Source organism: Tauraco erythrolophus, chromosome Z (genome assembly GCF_009769465.1).
Source record: "Tauraco erythrolophus isolate bTauEry1 chromosome Z, bTauEry1.pri, whole genome shotgun sequence".
In the NCBI taxonomy this organism is placed as follows: domain Eukaryota; kingdom Metazoa; phylum Chordata; class Aves; order Musophagiformes; family Musophagidae; genus Tauraco; species Tauraco erythrolophus.
In genome coordinates, this window is record NC_141496.1 from 12,170,213 (window position 1) to 12,188,229 (window position 18,017).

The window sequence follows — 18,017 nt, forward strand, 5'->3', positions numbered from 1 at the left end:
TTTGTAGTATAAAAGACGAAGCAAACTACCTGTGACCTATTGCTGTGACCTGCTACTAGTGTTTGACCAGCAAAGGTTAATGGTAGTTAATTGTCTGTCATTTGTCTGTGACACTACCAGTCTCCTTTGGGTTCTGGAAAGTCAACGTAACAACGGCTCGAGGGATTATCTGCTTTCAAGATGAGCAATGTATCCATGTCTGACTTGAAAGCAAAGGCTGGAGGCACAATTCTTTAGATATCAACTACTCTCAGAAGGCTGAAGAATGTATTATTCCATCCTGCCTTTATTGAATAAGTAAACAGTACCCTCAATTTATCATTGAACATGCTATAAAACAAAGCGGAGACATGAAATCCAGCAAGCAGGTATTTTCCAAAGATTCTGGATGATCTCATTCAACCTCAAACATCTTTATTTCCTTCAGTGTGTAAGCTCTTCCCTTGTACCTTCTCTCTCTTTCTTTTTTTTATCTTCTCTGCTTTTTCCTAAACTGTTTAGAGGGAGGTCTCTCTGCAAACTGCAATTTGTTTGTGTTTTAAAATCAGACTTATGTCAGCCCAGCTTTGTCTTTACAATGTGCAGTACAAACAAAATTATTTTTAAAGTGGTTTTGAGCAACTCATTAACATCAGAAAAATCTTGGTGCTATTTTGAGCAAGTAAACCCTTGGTTTTATTCTTAGCTTAATCCAAGGTAACGTTCCTGCTTGGTAAGTACTAAGTATGCTTAGGTGCTGTTTGGATAACTCTAGTCACAATAGCAATAAGTCTGTGTGGGAGCCTTAAGGACCTTGATTTACCATGCCAAGTAGTTACCATGGTATTTGCAGTGTGTTCCCTTCTAATTTTAGGAGCTTCAGCAAATACTGTGTTTAAAGATAGATAGCACAACGCGATAAATGTCACAGTTTTAATGGTGCCACTGTTTATATTTTATCGCCATGTCTGTGATTCAGCAGATAATACGCTGTTGGACATTAGAGTTGATGCTAGTTTCTATCTTGCCTACGTCTAGGTGTTTGTTTTAATTGCCTTGGAATGGCAGGAGGAGATGAAGAAAATGAGAACAGTGTCCAGATCGATGGCAGAAGAGCATTGAGTACTGGAATCAATTCTTCATTTCGTTACTAGATGTCAAAGCTCATCTTGTGCTGGATGAGGAGAGAGTCATTTAGAAGTATATGCAGCACTGGTCTTTTACATGCCCATCTTCCTTTTTTGCATTTATGGATCTTTTTTCAGCTTACAACTCTTATAATTTCTGAAATTTTCTACCCGATAATCAAATGGAAATTTAAATCGAAATATGCAGGCCAAAAATACCCATTCCATACCAAGCCAACAATTGCTGTTCCTTTTCTGTTTGGCTTGGTGGACAGACTTGTTTGTAGCTGGTGTTCATTAGGTGGCCAGTATCTTTTGTACAATCGCAGTTCCAGTGTCTTTTCAAAGGCTGGATAAAGAGCCAGAAATCTGTGTCATCAGATGACATCAGTCATTATAATTATAGCATTGTTATTGTAATCCACGGCATGAATTGAGGCAGACTATGTACAGCTGAGTGATATAATTCTTTTTACAGACTCAGTAAAGTTTATTAAAAGCAGCTTAAATAGGTTTTAACATTTTTAAGGCTGCCGTAGCCTGTTTCGAATAATTTTTCTGTGTGTATTTACAGTGATGGATGGAAAAGTATATTAACTTAAATACCTCTCCTGAAATATGACTTTATTCCTATTCCATGTATTTCCAGAAAAAAATGTTGTGGTAGGCTTGACCCAGTTTGGAAGTCCAGATTTAGAACTGTATTTTAGAAAAGGCACGTGTATTTGGTTTGCATGGCAAGGTTTTGGTAGCAGGGGGCTACAGGTGTGGCTACTGTGAGAAGCTGCCAGAAGCTTTCCCCATGTCCCACAGAGCCAATGCCATCCTGCTCCAAGACAGACCCACTGCTGGCCAAGGCTGAGCCCATCAGTGATGGTGGTAGCAGGTTTTCTGGCAGGATGTGTGACCCCGTGAGGGACCCACACTGGAGCAGTCTGTTCCTGAAGGACTGCACACCACAGGAGGGACCCATGCTGGAGCAGTTCCTGAAGGACTGCAACCTGTGGGAAGGACTCACGTGGGACAAGTTCATGGAGAACTGGCTCCCATGGGAAGAGACCCCATGCTGGAGCAGAGGGAGAGTATGAGGAGTCCTTCTCGTGATGGTGAAGGAGCAGCAAAGACAATGTGTGATGAACAGGCCACAACACCCGTTCCCTGTTCCTCTGCATTTTGGTGGGGCAGGAGGTAAAGAAATTGGGAGTGAAGTTGAGCATGGGAAGAAGGAGAGGGTGAAGGGAAGGTGTTTTTAAGTTTTGATTTTAGTTCTCATTGCCCTACTCTGATTGGTAAGGAATTAAATTAATTTTCCCCAAGTCAAGTCTTTTTTGCCTGTGATGGTAATTGGTGAGAGATCTCTCCTTGTCACTATCTGGTACCCGTGAGCTTTTCATGGTATTTTCTCTCCCCTGTCCAGCTGAGGAGGGGGAGTGATGGAGCGGCTTTGGTGGGCACCTGGCGTCCAGCCAGGGTCAACCCACCACAGCAAGGTTGAAAACACTTCAGGTTTTCATTATAAGCACTATTTAGGTCATAACTAGCCTGTGTCACTGTAGGCATCTGCTTAGATTAGTGATCAGTTCTTGGAGTATATTCATGTTGTCTGAGCAAGTGATTTGCGAGTCCTCTTTCTTTCTGAAAATTACCTCTGTGCATTTAGATCTTTAGCTTTAGGAAATGTGTTGTTATAGAGAGATTTTTGTATCTTTCTTTGGAGTCTGAAGACCTATGAAAATATAAGGAGTTGATCTTTCTGCTCAGTTCAAGGTTTTGCAGGCTTGATGCAGACACTTGTGTGATGCTTGGCAGAACGAAGCTTGATGGAGGACTCCAGCCATTGCTGCAGTACAGGAACGTTGTTCTGTGACCATGCACTAAGGAAGCCCTTCTTCCCTTGACTCTACATCGCATTCCCCTTCTGCAATAATGCCTGATCCCTTTCCCTATAATTATGATAAGCAGGCTTGTAGGTAGCCTCCTTCATTTACCATGTGTGTTTCTCCTCTGTGCCCTCAGCTCTCTTCCTTTGCCCTTAACTGTGGCTGGACAGAAGGCAGCACATGTCCTGCCTGCAGTTGGTTCCGAGTTGTCTGGATTGGTTGGTACATGAGAGCCAGGTGGCTGCAGACTTTCCAGGGATGGCAGCTGGTAGGGGTTTCTCTTCTAGCTGTAATTTTTCCACAAAACTCGTTGGAACGTAGAAGCTTTCATAACAAGTCTGTGTAACTCTCGTTTCCTTAGGAAACGGTCCAGTAACATTAGAGGGAAGATATTTTTGCACTATTTAGTGCAATTAGAACAAGACATTAATTCCCCATTTAGACATGTTTTAGACTGTCAGTAGAAAATACAAGCTTCTTAGAATCTTTCTTTGTAAAGGCTGAAGAGGAATATCCATTTGAATGGGTTACGATAGCAGACAGTGTTTATGAGAATAAGCTTGACTGCAGGACAGAGTTTCTATTTTAAAGGGAGAGCTCTGAGCTTGTTTGGAGGCTTGTCTGTACCTTTTATTCAGGAACTGCCTCCGTCTTTAATGATCATGAGCACTAGAAGTTCCTGGATTCAAACAGGACTTTGCTGTTTTCCTTGGCCTAGGCACAAAATGACTTGTTCATTTTACAGTAATATTCCCTCAGTTGTATTGTCTGAATACAGCTGTGTCTGAAACTTTGAATGGTCAGTGTGAAATCACTGCCTGGAACAGATTACATCGTCACTGAACAGGTTGCAAGAGGCATGTTTGTTCTCTCTCACTGCAGAAGAGTGACTGAGTTAAAATAAACGCGTTGCCTCCTGCTAGCAGATAATCAATATTTTACTAGGACATGCAGAGCCCTGCATGGTACACATTCCTGTTAATCCTTTGGGAATGGTACTATTGCATAGCTAACCACTGGGTTGTCACTCATAAGCTTCTATTCTGTTCCTCAATTTTCCTTTCATCTGCTGAGCCTGTTATCAAACTCAGCATCTTTCAGTTATCTCTGTGGTTTATATGTGACTGTTCCAGAGCTGCGTTTTAGACTTCCCCTTCTGAGACCACTGCGTTCATAAATGTCACTGTAACTCTGCACCCTCAGCCTCCTTTCACTGCATGGCAGGGGCCATTCAGTTTGTTTTGCTTTCTTTATTCTCCAGGTACTGCAGATACTGAAACTGGCACTCTGATAAAATCCCGTTTTATATGTAAAATAAAAACTGGCACTCCGATAAAAATATATAAAATAAAACTGGCGCTCTGATAAAATCCTGTTTTATTATAAAATAAAAGTTTGTTTCCCTGCTCAGTTACCAATGTGAAGCTTAAATTTGAACGCAGAGTTGATGTCTTGTGGCAAGCGCCCGTGGGGAAGCTGAGTTAATGTAGCTAAGGATGTAATGCTCAGAATCACTTTATCTGCTCTTTGTAGTTAGGAGAGCGGCACCATTAATTTGTTGGTTGGTGTTGTAGCATTGGGTAACAGCAAAATAATTGTGCTTCCTCCCCTAAGAAAAGAGCTTCATGCTGGTAAGAACAGAAAACTAATTTCTTTGTTCTTAGACAGCAACAGATGGATCTCAGGGCATGTTGCTGGGCTGTTGTGCTTAACTTCTAAGTTGCTAAGGATTTCAGTTTCCTTCTCTTACCACTCTGATTTTGCCTTTGGTGTCTTCTCCACTGTCCTTTTTTTCTCCCTAATAGAGGAGACTTGGCATTGTTTAAAAATTAACCTGTCCTGTGAAGTTTTCTGCCTTCCATTCCTGTTGAGGTTGGCCACAACAGAGCTGCCAGTTGAACCCTGCGATGTCAAGACACTTCATTTGAACCACATCCAAATCTTCCTGCTTTTTCAGCCAGACCGTTTCCCGTAGACAACTTTTTTTTTTCCTGCTCCTTCTGTGTATGTTGTTATAATTCTTTACTGGACTTTCTCATACTAGTTGCTACAACTGCTTCTTCCTTTCTGATTTTCCAGAAAATCACTTTGCCTTTTTTTGAGGCTTGGCTCCTCAGAAGCTAAACTTTCCTCATAAAAGGATCACAGGTCCTAAAGTCTTGCTGGTCTGTTCTCTCCTGTGCATTTTCTCACATCCTGCACTCTCATCCATTATTTCTGCTATTAGCTCTGCACTTTTTCTTTCTCTCTCATTGCATGAAATGTTCCCTGCACTCGACTGTAAAACTTTACAGGCTGTTCTTGAGAGCTACATCTGCTGTGGTGTGGAGAGGAAACTGCTCACACAATATGGCCATATGGACATTCACTAGACTCTTTGAAGCATAAGTATCCTTTTCATATGAAAACACAACAAAAATTCTGGGCTTGACTGACTGACTTTTAAATCTTAAAAATATTGTTGCTGCCTCTGCTCCCTCACTTCTGCTGTTTGTAGTTGCTACATCTACTTGTTGCCTTTTGTCTACGTTAGTCTGTCAGCTCTGCAAGGTAGGGGCTGTCTTCCTCTCTGGGAGCTGCCAAGCCCACTGGAGTCCTGGCTGCGTTGGAGGCCTCTGGACTCTCCTGTTCTTTTGGCAGAAAACAGAAGAAGACAACATGGTTTGAATAAACATGTTTATGTGGAGTGGTAAGATCTTGTTGACATCCCGCCTCTCTAATCTGCACGGTGCATTTTAGAGATGCGCAGTCTAGGTATCACTGCAGCGTTAGTGGAATGAAACTGAGGACTTGTTGTGTCCTGGAGGGTTAACATGTTGGTAACACCGGAGATGAGAAATTGATTGGGAAGAAACATTCATGCAGATGTGACACAAATGGACCTTAAAAAACCCTTATGATCATTTACCAGACTGTTTGTCTTCATGAGTGTAGGTTCACCAACATCAGCTAATGGTGTCAGAAGGTTATAGATTTTCAGTTTGACACTCTTCATACTTTAAATGTATGATCTGTACTGTGGGTAAAGGTAATTTTGTGAACTGCTGGACACGTGGTTTTGTAGGTGTAGCTTTGTGTCTCTTACGACAGAACTTCAGCAAAGTGTCAGTGTTGCTGCAACTCGACAAGGCTTATCACTTTGGTTTTAGTGTTCGTGCGCTGTGGAGGTTAAGTAACAGCCCTGCAAATGTTCTTAGCGCAACCAGCAAATGATTAGCAAATTCAGCACAAATGTTACTGGTTTTTTTGCTTCAAAGTATGAATCACTGGCTCAAAAGCGATGTTCTGGTCGTATTTAGACACTTTTTCTCCACTTTTCAGAAGATGTGAGGCACGTGCAATACTCTGTCCCAGACCCCTGACTTCATCTGAGCCAATCTGGGACAACCTTTATAGATGGGCAGAAATCTCAGAACTAAGAATCACTTTCTGCAATTTTTTTGTGGAAGTTGGAGCTAGATTAGAGGGATACAAATTACTAACTTCATTGTGGGAGGCACTATAATGTAAATTCAGCAGTTGCCTGTTCTGTTTAGCCACCAATACACCAATTAGTGTGTGTGTGGGCATGCCACTGCGTGTGCGGATCAGAATTAACTACGCTTCATGTGCTCGCGTGCTTCCCCTCAGCCTAGCTGCTAGTTGGGCATGGGAAGATGCCAGAGTATTGACAGCACAGGGGATGTATGTGGGAAGCTGGTGGTTTGGGGTTGGGTAAGGCCAAAAAGGAACGTGACAGAAGAGGTGGAGGTAGATAGTAGGGTGGAGAGCAAGTCAGCAGAACCAGGTCAACTGCTTCCACTGCTCCTGCAACCACTGGCTTCAGGCAGAAAAATTTAATGGAAAAAAACCCACAATTTATTTTATTTTAATTTTTCTTAAATATTTAGTGTGCTATTTCTTGAAAATGTTACTTTATTTGGTACCTTGAAGTGTAAAAGTAAGTTCTTTATATAAACGATACCACTGCAAACACCAGGACAATATGGGCATAGAAGAAAGATACAATTTCACAGCCATGTACAAAGGGAACCTGGTTTCCAGTCTCTCGCACTCTGAAATGGACCTGAAAGCATTCAGTAGTCTCTTCCTTGCAATAGGGTCACAGAGTGTTTCTTCTCTCTGCGTCCTCTCGGGAAAGCTGTGCGAGCTCAGCTGTGGGAGACTGGACAGATGTATGTGTGCACGTGGTGAAATCCAGCTTCACAAAATGTAGCAAGAAGTGGGGCAGGTATCTTTAGAAATGTGCCAGCTCCTGTATTAATGAAAGGGAAGGTTTCTAGCAGCAGAGCTCGTTAGCCACAGCCTTATGGAGCTGTGATGCTGTCACAAATTGGAAACTATTTCTCGTTAGTTAGAAAGCGTATTGTCGGTCAGCAAACCCAAGTCCCCCAATATTCATGGTTCTGTTTTGGGGTGCTCTCTGGAAAGCGAACCAGTGTTGACACAACTGTCTGTCTTCACTGAAAGCAAGGATTGTGATTCCTACAGACTTAGATGGTGATGTTTTATGGGTAAGCCACCAGCCCAAGGCTTTCAGCTGCTGTGAGCAAGTGATAAGGCTCTCTCTCTGGCATAGGAGCAGCATATGGAATTCAAATTCAGCATTCTCTTAAAAACAACAGAGAAAGGTGTGGTAAAATAGAAGCTTCTGTAGCTCAGTAAATGCTACTGGAAAGTTTCCTGTAGCACTCAGCAGTGAGTTGTGCTGCTGTAGCTGAGTGAAGGATGATAACTGCCACTCCAGGAGCACTGGATGATGCATGTAGGACTGCCTAAGGTAGATTCAGGTCTAAACAGTGCATGTTTTCTGAAAGGATAGAGCAAGTTTCTGACCATTGGTAGCAAAGAAATGAAATCAAATCTAACAAAGAACTGGTGAGCCAGAATGTGAAGCCTGAAGAAGTCAGGAGCGAACTTGCTGGTGCTTTATAAATGGCACTGTGCCAGCCTGTGTTTTTAGGCACCCATGCACTTCTGAACACTGAGCCTCTACGGTGCTGGCAGGATGTACATTAGCGTGCCGTGCTAAGAACAGAGGATTTCTTTTACGTGCTTATGCTGTGCTGCTGGTAGATATGGTAATGCCCTTGGATAAATTTAAGAGCTACAAAGAGCAGCAGTTCAAGCGTTCTCTGCTTGTGAATGCTTGCTGCATGGTTTTCTTAAAGAATACATCCTTGAAGTAGAGGAGGAGGAAGGGGAGAGTAAAGGCAGGAGAGAAATATTGAACCTTCTTTCTTCTGAACTCTAAATACAGCTTTCATTGCACAGGAAAAGCAGGGAGCAGAGATGCTCTCTGCCTGTGATCAGAACTGCATGGAATTGCCTCTAGCTTTCTCTGTATAATTCCCAGCTATTCCTCTGTACTGGAAAAATCAGTAAGAGCTGCAGGACGTCTCTTAAGCAGTCCCGAATCACAATGGTGGCAATAAGAGCCCAAATGATTTCTTGGTAGAGGGCATGCAAATACCAGTCACTGCCATGTCTTATTGACCGGACTTAGCAGATCTCTTCTGACCCATTTCTTCCTTCTCCCTGTTGCTTAGCAACAGATGCAGCATGTTAATGTTAAAAAGGCTGGAAAACAGGCCTTCAACAGAAGTTGCCTGTTTTCATAGGTTTTATTTCCTTGAGGGCAGACATTTGTAGTGGTTATGGTGAGTAATCACCCTTGTCATGGTTTCATATGAGCATTCAAATTGCTTTATTGTATTGCATGCCCTGTAAATGAGCAGAACTCTTACAATAAGCTTCTTCTATCCACTTCTGACATCCAGAAGCCTGTTTGGATGTACAAAAGGTATCTGAACACCTAAAAAGAAGGGGAGGCTGTGAATTCTGCCTGTGTATTAAGCTGAAGGGTGCTGAGTCAGCAAACAGTAAACTGTTTGGTTTTATTGGAAATGTCTTTACTGATCTGCCCAGAGCACAAAGTATCATTCCAAGCTGTGAATAATAGGCAGAACCCATTCTAGTAATTAAATACCAACTTTGTAACTACTGTATCCCACCCTTTCCTCCCAGGCACAGGCAGTGTTTACATGATCTGATTGTAATGTATTGTACATTAATACACTACTGCTTTGTGACTATCCTGAAGTAAGAGTGCTACCTCTACCTGAACTATTTATCTTTCATTAGAAAACAGCATGAAGGATGTTTGTCATAGGCCTTGACTGTGCCATCCTAGATGCTGCGCATGCATAAGCACAAGTAGCCTTTAAACACCTACAGCTGGACAGAAGGTCATCAATGGGGAGAGCTATCAGAAACCAGTGAGGTGCTCATCGGCATTTTTGGGCTGTGTATGCTGAGTTTACCAGCATAGCTATCGCCAGGTTTTTGTGAGTTTTGCAGCAAAAGCCACAACAGTGAAGAGAATTCCCAGGTTCAGGCAGCTGCTGCTGAGAGTGAGGACGAGCAGGAGAGTCACAGCCACTTAGCACGTCTGAAGCTGGTGGTTGTGGTTAGGGCAGGGCACTCCTTTGGCACGCATCTGAAGTGCAGTATCTACCATGTCACAGGAGCATACAGAGTGTGTGAGCTGTGTAGTTCCTGTCAGACACTCCGCTTCTAAATAAATGGGCATTTGTTTACATTTTCTTTATGCATCCCTCTACTGTTGGACAAGTGGGTCAAGAAGAGGGTGAAGCATGTAGCATATAAATATTGGCTGCATTATGTGCTCTTCAACTTTATATTTGTCTTGTTTGCAGTGAGTGCCATAATTCTTCTGACCGGATCAAGGTGCGAGTATGGGATGAAGATGATGACATCAAGTCTCGTGTCAAGCAGAGACTGAAACGCGAGTCGGATGATTTCCTGGGGCAGACAATCATTGAAGTCCGTACTCTGAGTGGAGAAATGGATGTGTGGTACAACCTTGGTGAGCAGGGTTTTGGGATTGAAAGTATGTCATATGTTAGTTGGGGAATGTTTGAGAGCACCGGGGTGCATCTGGACAGTTTGCAAGAAAGTTAAAAAAAAAAAAGCTCGCATGATTTCAAGGGGCATAGGATGGTGCTGCGGAGCAGCTGCAAGGCCTTGATCCTAGTTGAAATGAAGAGGAGTGTAACATGTCAGAAGGGTGATGGCTTTTCCCTGTCAGGCACTGAAAAGTACAATGGATAAAATGCTTGGAGCATGGTTGAATTCCACCTGTGCTGCAGACACGTTTCCTGTCTTGTTCCCTTTTTTGTGCCAGCACAAGCATTTTACCAGTCTATAAGACCTGCAAGTACAGTGCAGTGGGAATCTGTTGAGACCTTTCCTAGTGACTGAAATAGAACATTGTAGAAAGTACTGGCAAGTAACCAGATGGTGCTGGATTGACAGGTATAGTAATAATCCTAGGAGATCCAAAATCTTCTTGATAGGGACAACCAGCAATTCCCAGGAGCTCGGGACTTTGGTGAAGTCAGGAACAAATTCCACATCAGTCAGCCATGTTCTCAAAAAAGAGATCTGTCCTTGGTGGTTCTAGTTCAGCTGACTGAGTCTAAGACCCTATAGCAAATCAAGGCTGTCTTACATCTAGAAATGTAGATAGTTCTAGCTAGATGTGTCATATTGAGGGTGTATCATGGCAGCTGTTTTGCTGATACCTACTTAGTATTCAATGTTTTGAAAGAAAAAAGTCAGAAAGCTTTCTCCATGGTGACTCTGATCACAAGCTCAGCCTGAGCTTCCAGCAGTTTCTTTTCCAGCGTTGTCACCCCACGATGGCTCTGCTCTGAACGTGAACAATGCATATAATTGCTGATGATTTTTCCTTCTAGAGAAGAGAACAGATAAGTCTGCAGTGTCTGGGGCTATTCGCCTGCAAATAAGCGTGGAAATCAAAGGCGAGGAGAAGGTGGCTCCATATCATATTCAGTACACTTGCCTTCATGAGGTAAGAAGCAGTTTCAGCTCAGTCATCACTATGTTCCTTCTGTCTATTGAAGAAGCAATTTTCCGACCTTTGTTTCCTTGAAATGTTCCTCCTTGCCCTAGATGAGCTATCTTTTCCCTGCTCTGCAGGCCTGGGAACACTCTGAATCATTGGAACGCTCTGAATCATTAGACCCACGTTTGTCAGGGAGGCAAAGGAGGCGGCTTTGGGCTGTCTCCCCTGTGCTGGATGCTGGCTGGCTCAGTCTGTCCCACTGCCACAGCTGTGCTGCTGTCAGGCAGAGATCAGGCATTGATCTGCCTCAGAGCCCCCTGTGAATTTAATGTGGAGAAACCTCTGAATTTCCTTGAGTGACGTTTTCAGCATGTACTGTACCTATGTCTTATGTAGAAAGCATACTAAAGTGCTTTAGGAGTAAGTTCTGATCTGGGGAGGGCTTTGGCTCTGGCTGTTGAATGATGCATATATCAGTGGTTTAAATTGTGCTGTGCTGCTGTGCTGGTGTGTAGCTATGAACAACTGTTGAGGAACAGAAGATAAGCTGCAGTTACGGGATACTGACCTGTCTCAGGGTGGACTGAGCTGGGCAGGCAGAGCTGCAGAAGTTGGGAGAAATCCAGAGACAGCTTACAAGAAGGACTAAAAAAAAAAAAAAAATCCCTTCTCACATCAGGAAAATCCTGTCGCAGAAAGATGCATGGTGCCCAGTCATGTACCAGAGAGAAGGAAGGTGGCAGGGTTAGTCTCTAAGTACCTGAATAAGGAAGAGTAGAATCATAGAATCGTTAGGGCTGGAAGGGACCTTCAAAGGCCATCTAGTCCAACCCCCCTGCAAGGAACAGGGACATACTTTCACTAGACATACAAGAGTATCATTTGGTCCAGTGAGGTTTAAATTTAGATTAGAAAAGGACAAATGCATCACAGAGAGAAATGTTCAGCTGTGGGAAACAACATATTTATCCAGACACTGGGCTAGATGAGTCCTGTGTTGTCTTCTGGCCTTACCAGGGAACAGACAGATACAAAGCTTAGAAAAACATCAGTAGGCTTCTTTTAGTAGTCTGTGTTGTGTCCTTCAATATATATTTATTGTTTTTTAATTCAGGCATAGCTTCTGTTTAGTAAGCTGCTTCATGTTTTAACTTGTGAACATGCATGATCACTTACTGCTTTTCTTTTTTGCAGATATGTCTTTTTTTTAAGTATCACCTTCTTTCATTTGTGTACCATAAGATGAAGATGATTTACAGCTAGCATAATTTAATCAGGAAAAATAGTAGTGTAAAGCAGAGTCCTCTAGCTCGTAATGAGATCATTAGACTTTTGCATCCCTTACTACAGGGAGCCAGCTGTCTGAAAGGCTGATGAATCTGTAAGTGACATGAATTTGAGGATTACTGAGAAACCCACTGAACTGAATGTGCAATTTCAGTGATAGCTGAAAGCCTTTGCAGCATTAGATAAAATGGAAGGTTATGCTGAATAATAATGCAAGCGTCTAGTAGTTAGGGGTGATCTTAAGGATGTCCTTTTCAAAAAAAAAAAATTTGTTTGAACTGTTCTGCTATATAATAATAATTACAAAGCTGATACAGGGCTGTTACGTCATCTAGTTTAAATAGCTTGTCCATGTTAAGGCATTTCATTCTGAGAACAGAAATGTGTAGGCTTCAGGAAACTAATTAGTCTGTGGTTTCACTGCATTGAAGCCCTCCTCTGCATCATTCACAATGTCTGCTGGGTAAAATTGTAGGTATGCATGCAAAAATTTCAGCTAGGAGCACTCAAGAAGAAAAGAAGGTAAAAGCAAAGAAACACATAGTGGGTAGGGGGTAAGAAAGAGAGAGGAGAGCAAAGAAATTTGTATTGATGTCTTGTTCTCGGCCGTTCCAAGCTCTTCGTGAAACTCACTTGGAGGTCTTGCATACCATTTGTTTCCTGTTTTGTATTTCAGAACCTCTTTCACCATCTCACAGACGTGCAAGGGAATGGGGTGGTGAAGATCCCTGATGCCAAAGGAGATGATGCCTGGAAGGTGTATTTTGATGAGACAGCTCAAGAGATTGTGGATGAATTTGCAATGCGTTATGGCATTGAGTCAATATACCAGGCCATGACGTAAGATGCGTTTCATGTGTTCTTTGGTGCAGATAATCTGTGTAGCTAATAGATGTGGCTGTTAATAATGAAACACGTTGCTGATGGAGGGCTTGGCAGTGACAGCTGCTCCTTACATGGCTTATTGTGAGCGAGAAGAGACTGTCTGTCTCTGAATCATTGGTTTCCTCAAAGTCTATAGATTAATGTCTGACAAAGTGCTGGAATTAAGCATCTATCTAAGCAGTTTTAAACTAATTCTAAGGAATTACACCAACTTTGGTAGTTTAAGTGACCACATTTTGTTATTGATATCTTAGCCATTCCAGTTTTAAGACTCTAAAATCTCTATTTGAGCACTCTTCTGTTAAAAACATATTGCCCAAGGGTGCCACTGAAGATTTCTGATGATGTGAGAAGGGATGAGGTTTTGTGAAAGTGTTTGTCCTACAAATCTGTTGTGTCAGTTGATAGAGTCTTTTGAAGTCACTAATTTCCCAGATGTTGCTGAAGGCATTTATAGGAAGTTTGAGTAATGGAGCCACTGATTTGTCCTCTCAGGAGCTAGGCTGATGGAGTTCTTGATCTTCAAAGAGGTTTTCCTTGTCGCTGTACTTTTACTTGGATTTGGGATTAGCCATTCTTCCTCTTACAGACTAGTAGTGCTATGTTTAGCTCATTTATTTTTTCAAATATTGTATTAAATATAGCAGACAAAAGTGAACTTTTTCACATTAGAAGCTGAAAGTTTTGAGTTTTGGGTCCTTGAATGAGTTATGATCTGTACTTACATCACCTTGCAAACACCTTTTCTGCCTATTAATTAAGCCAAAGTGGAAAAGAATTGGAAGGTAGCTCTGGAGGTCTAGTCCCTGCTCAGACCCTGGACCAGACTGCTCAGGGCCTCTTTCAGTTTGTTAAATATTTACCAGGTTGACCACCTCTCTGGGCTCTTGCCTTCAGGTTATATTACTCTGGGAAAGAAGTTCGTGGTCGAAATCCAAATTAGAAAATCCTACTTTGAATTTCCTGTGCTGTAGCTGCTCTGCATTGCTGCTTATCATTTAGTTTTTCCTCTAAAAGGATTTTGGCCTGGCTCAATCTTCTCCCTTATCTGCTAAGCAATAAAGTTCTCATGCCTAGTCTTCTTCAAGCTAAACAAAGCCATTTTATGTGTCTGTCTGTTGCCTAAATGACCAATTTACATACACAGATATCATGTAGCAAGCAAGTTAACATTCAGGCATCAGTATCGTGTTCAGCTGAAATACTGACTGATGAATTCCTGTGAAATTCTCTCACTGGAGCTTTTTTGGTTACAATCATTTGTAAGTTAACTAGCACAGAAGCTAATGCCTGCAATGAGTCCCTTAGGGAGGAAGCAACATTTAGAAAATAGTTCCCAAATTTAGTCTGGGAGCTCAGTGAGGATTCCTGCATAAAAAGAACTGCTCAAAAATGGCTCAAGTCTCCTGTCTGTTGGAATGAACTTTGCTTGCCATGTCCTGTGATATCAGAGCTCTTAAGCTCTGATTATTTTTTTCCCATTATGCCTAACAGATTTTCTTTGATTGTTTAATCATTTCACAAGCCCAGATGCTTCTGGCATAATTTTGAGATTTCCTGCAGGAGGATTCCTTGCACTTTAATGAGAGTGGTTAAATGGGAAAATGCAAATGAGCATGCATGCTTCCTGCAGGCTGGAAGGGTTGGCCCTAAGGAATCACATCTCAGTTCGGCACAGAAATACTAGTGTGCAATCTCTCTCTGCCTGAATGCTTTCCAATTGCTGCTGCCTCATGTCACCTCAGAACCTGTGGCTGCCTCAAATGGCAGCAAATTATATAAATTTCCTTGTGTCAGGCTTGGTTTTAGGAATTGGCATCAGGACCCAGGGTATCACCTAAGTCACAAGCCATTGGCTACAAACAATTGAGAACCTATTTTATGATCTGGAAAGGAGTGGAGTGAAGAGATTTCTCGTTTTGAGCATATCTGTTGTCTAGATGGCATCTTTCTGAAAAAACTCTAAGATGCTGGAGATTTACAGAAAGAGAGGAAACATAACTTTCATCTCTTCATGGTGCCAGCCATAGTAAGGGGACTATTAAAGGGACAGAGTCAAGTTATGCTACACAAAAGAGACCAGAGTGACTTACAGAACTGTCCTTTTGCAGGCATTTTGCATGTCTCTCCTCTAAGTACATGTGCCCAGGTGTGCCAGCTGTGATGAGCACCTTACTTGCCAATATCAATGCTTATTATGCGCACACAACTGCCTCCACAAACGTGTCTGCTTCGGACCGCTTTGCAGCCTCCAATTTTGGGGTATGTTTGCATGTTTGGTGGTGTTACAGTCAGACTTCTCTAGTTAGCCTACGGTGCTTCTGTCTTTCAATAAATAACTTGTTTAAGGAACATTAAAGCTGTGAGGATTTGGAAGCTGTGGAGCTCTTCTAGCCTAGACAAAGAACATGGTTTTATTGTCGTCACCATCACACATTTTAGTTATTAATCAGTGTAATGCATTGTGATGTTTATTCTTCGTGTTCAAATTACACTGGAGCACAGATGGTATGGAAATGAGCAAATAATATTAAACTCTTCATGGTGATGCTGTTGATAAAATACACCGTGCAGTCTGATCGTTTCAGAACTTTGTTTTTAAAAACAGTAACTCCTTCAAGAAAAAAACAAAAAAGAAGTCTATCGCACTAAAGGTTAAAATAGATTTCATATAACGTGGTGGAGTTGAACGTGCTGAAAAAGCATTTGGAAAAGCTCATGCTTCCTGTCAAACTGAAAATTTATAGATTGAATGAGGTGGTGTTCACAATGCTAAAGCAGAATCTGGAAGATAGACCTGACTTTAGGAAGATAGTAATGATAAACCTGTAATATTTGCCACTGAACTAATAGATAAGATCTTGGAGCTGTGTCATTGCTCTGAATTAGACCCTTTTCTGCCTGTTTCTTTATTCATCTCTGAATAAATATTTTCTCTTAAATATTAGTTTGGTGCAAATTGCAGACTAGAAATCAGAGGGTTTTGTTCTGCCTGTACTTCAGAGTGATAATGGAGTATTTTTCTGGCAATTCTAATGTTATGCAGACTTCAGGAATAATTACACTATAAGAGTAAATCCAAGAAGCGAAAGAAAATAGTTTGCACAATACCGTGCGTCCATATTGCTTCCTCCCACTCTGCTGAGATCTGACACTAATTCCCTGATATCCTGCTGCTTACTCTGAGCTGCGATTGAACAGTGATGATATGTGATGTTTATTGGTGTTTTCTGCTCCACAGAAAGAACGATTTGTGAAGCTTCTGGACCAGCTTCATAATTCACTTCGGATTGATCTCTCAATGTACAGGGTGAGTTGGAATGAACAGAATCCTTTCAGACATTCTGGTGGGCAGAAGAGAAACACATAATTTGGATTTCTCTTGCATTTCTAACTTTTTGGGTGGTTTATGTCTTATGGAATTGTCATGACAAGCTTGTTGCTTGAATACACCATTTTGTTTTCCTTATGGATAGAACTTAAATCATGATTTTTTTCTTCCACTATAGCTTTCTCAAAACTTCTGAAATAATTTAAGGATTGTGACCTATACGCATCTCTGATCATGTCCCAGAAATGCAAGTTAGAATGGATTAATTAATTAAAATTATTCTTGTCAGCTACTTCAAGTATTGTCTAGAAAGGGAAAACAGACTTGTTCTCCCCTAGTAAGACAGAAGTCTTTTAGAGGACCTGCAGCCATGTTTTCACTTATTTTAGGTTTGGCAAACTGAAATCACCGTCCCTGACTCTGGATCTACAAGATGTCCTCTCAGGTTGAGATCCCCCCCACTTCATCATATTGGGAAGAGATGAGTTTCAAATGTTGGCAGCAGTTCATCAGACTTCTCAAACCCTCTGGTTTCTTTTTTTGCTACTCCAGAGTCAATATAGTCTTATCATGTGACTTGGCTTTTTCTTTTTTTTTTTTTTTTTTTTAAATTCCTTGCTATATTATTTTAATTAGTGACTAATTCATTCAAAAATTTAAAAATAGTGGCAAAATGTGAGCTTTGATTTTATTTATTTATTTAAAAACAGATCCTCTTCTGGTTAGTGCATTTATGTGAAACACAGTAAAACAAATAGAGGAGGGAAACACAAGCGGACTGAAAGAAGTGCATTAGGAAGACAAACAAAAAGAACAAGGAGCAAGGTGCAAAAGAAGATAAAAGGAATATTGTGTGAGGAGCTATTCTAAAACTACATTACTAGTAAGAGAAGTTCTAAAGAGAGCACTGATGCACTGAGTAACAGAGGGAAAATTATCAACACGTGGTCATAGGGATTTGTAGCGGCGATTCCTTTTCTTGTCTGCTTGTCTTCAATAAAAGTTGCCTTCCAGTGGCTTATGCAACTAAACCTTGGACAAACAAGTAAGATCTTATGTAAAGGACCAGGAAAGCTTTGTGTAGTTTAAATAATTCAAATGTTATCTAGTTGGCAGTATATTTAGAGAAGTAACTGAAGCAATTTGAGTGCTCCTAGTAATTGTTTTAAGATCCCTGAAGGGCAGGTTAAGTTCTGAAAGAAAAAGGTGTTAGTTTCCAGCTTTCAAGACAGGAGATGGCAATTTACAACTTAAATGACCCAAATTAAGCCTCACTCTTCCCTTAATTTAATCAAACTGTTTGTAAGCACTTAAAGAGTAACCAGTAGTGTGGATTTGTGAAAAAGAAAGTGTCAAACCAATCTGTGTTCCTTCCAGGGCAGGGGAAGAGGGGAGAGGTGAAGCCCTCTCAAGAATAACTCCAAGTCACCCTCTGAATAATTATTTTGAAAAGTGTTTTATGAGCAAGTGCAGTTATTCTGTATGCAGGTCAGTTTTTCTTTTTGTTGGTTGGTCGCTGGCTGACATAAGCATGGAGGAGGTTGAATTTCAATAGTAGGTAATGTTATCTCTTCTTTTTTATTATTCCTAATCAAGAACATGCACTCAGTCCCCAACATTCCTAGAATCATAGAATC

General features: G+C 41.4%; 1 protein-coding gene across 5 annotated transcripts in view; it reads left to right on the plus strand.

Moving 5' to 3' along the window:
- Positions 1–18,017, plus strand: part of UNC13B (unc-13 homolog B) — a 198,376-nt gene that overhangs the window by 125,581 nt on the left and 54,778 nt on the right. For all 5 annotated transcript variants that reach the window (XM_086629933.1, XM_086629934.1, XM_086629931.1 and 2 more), the window contains 5 exons: positions 9,706–9,875; positions 10,768–10,883; positions 12,841–13,004; positions 15,161–15,311; positions 16,291–16,359. In XM_086629933.1, the coding sequence (XP_086486059.1) occupies positions 9,706–9,875; positions 10,768–10,883; positions 12,841–13,004; positions 15,161–15,311; positions 16,291–16,359 (670 nt within the window). The remainder of the gene's footprint in view (positions 1–9,705; positions 9,876–10,767; positions 10,884–12,840; positions 13,005–15,160; positions 15,312–16,290; positions 16,360–18,017) is intronic.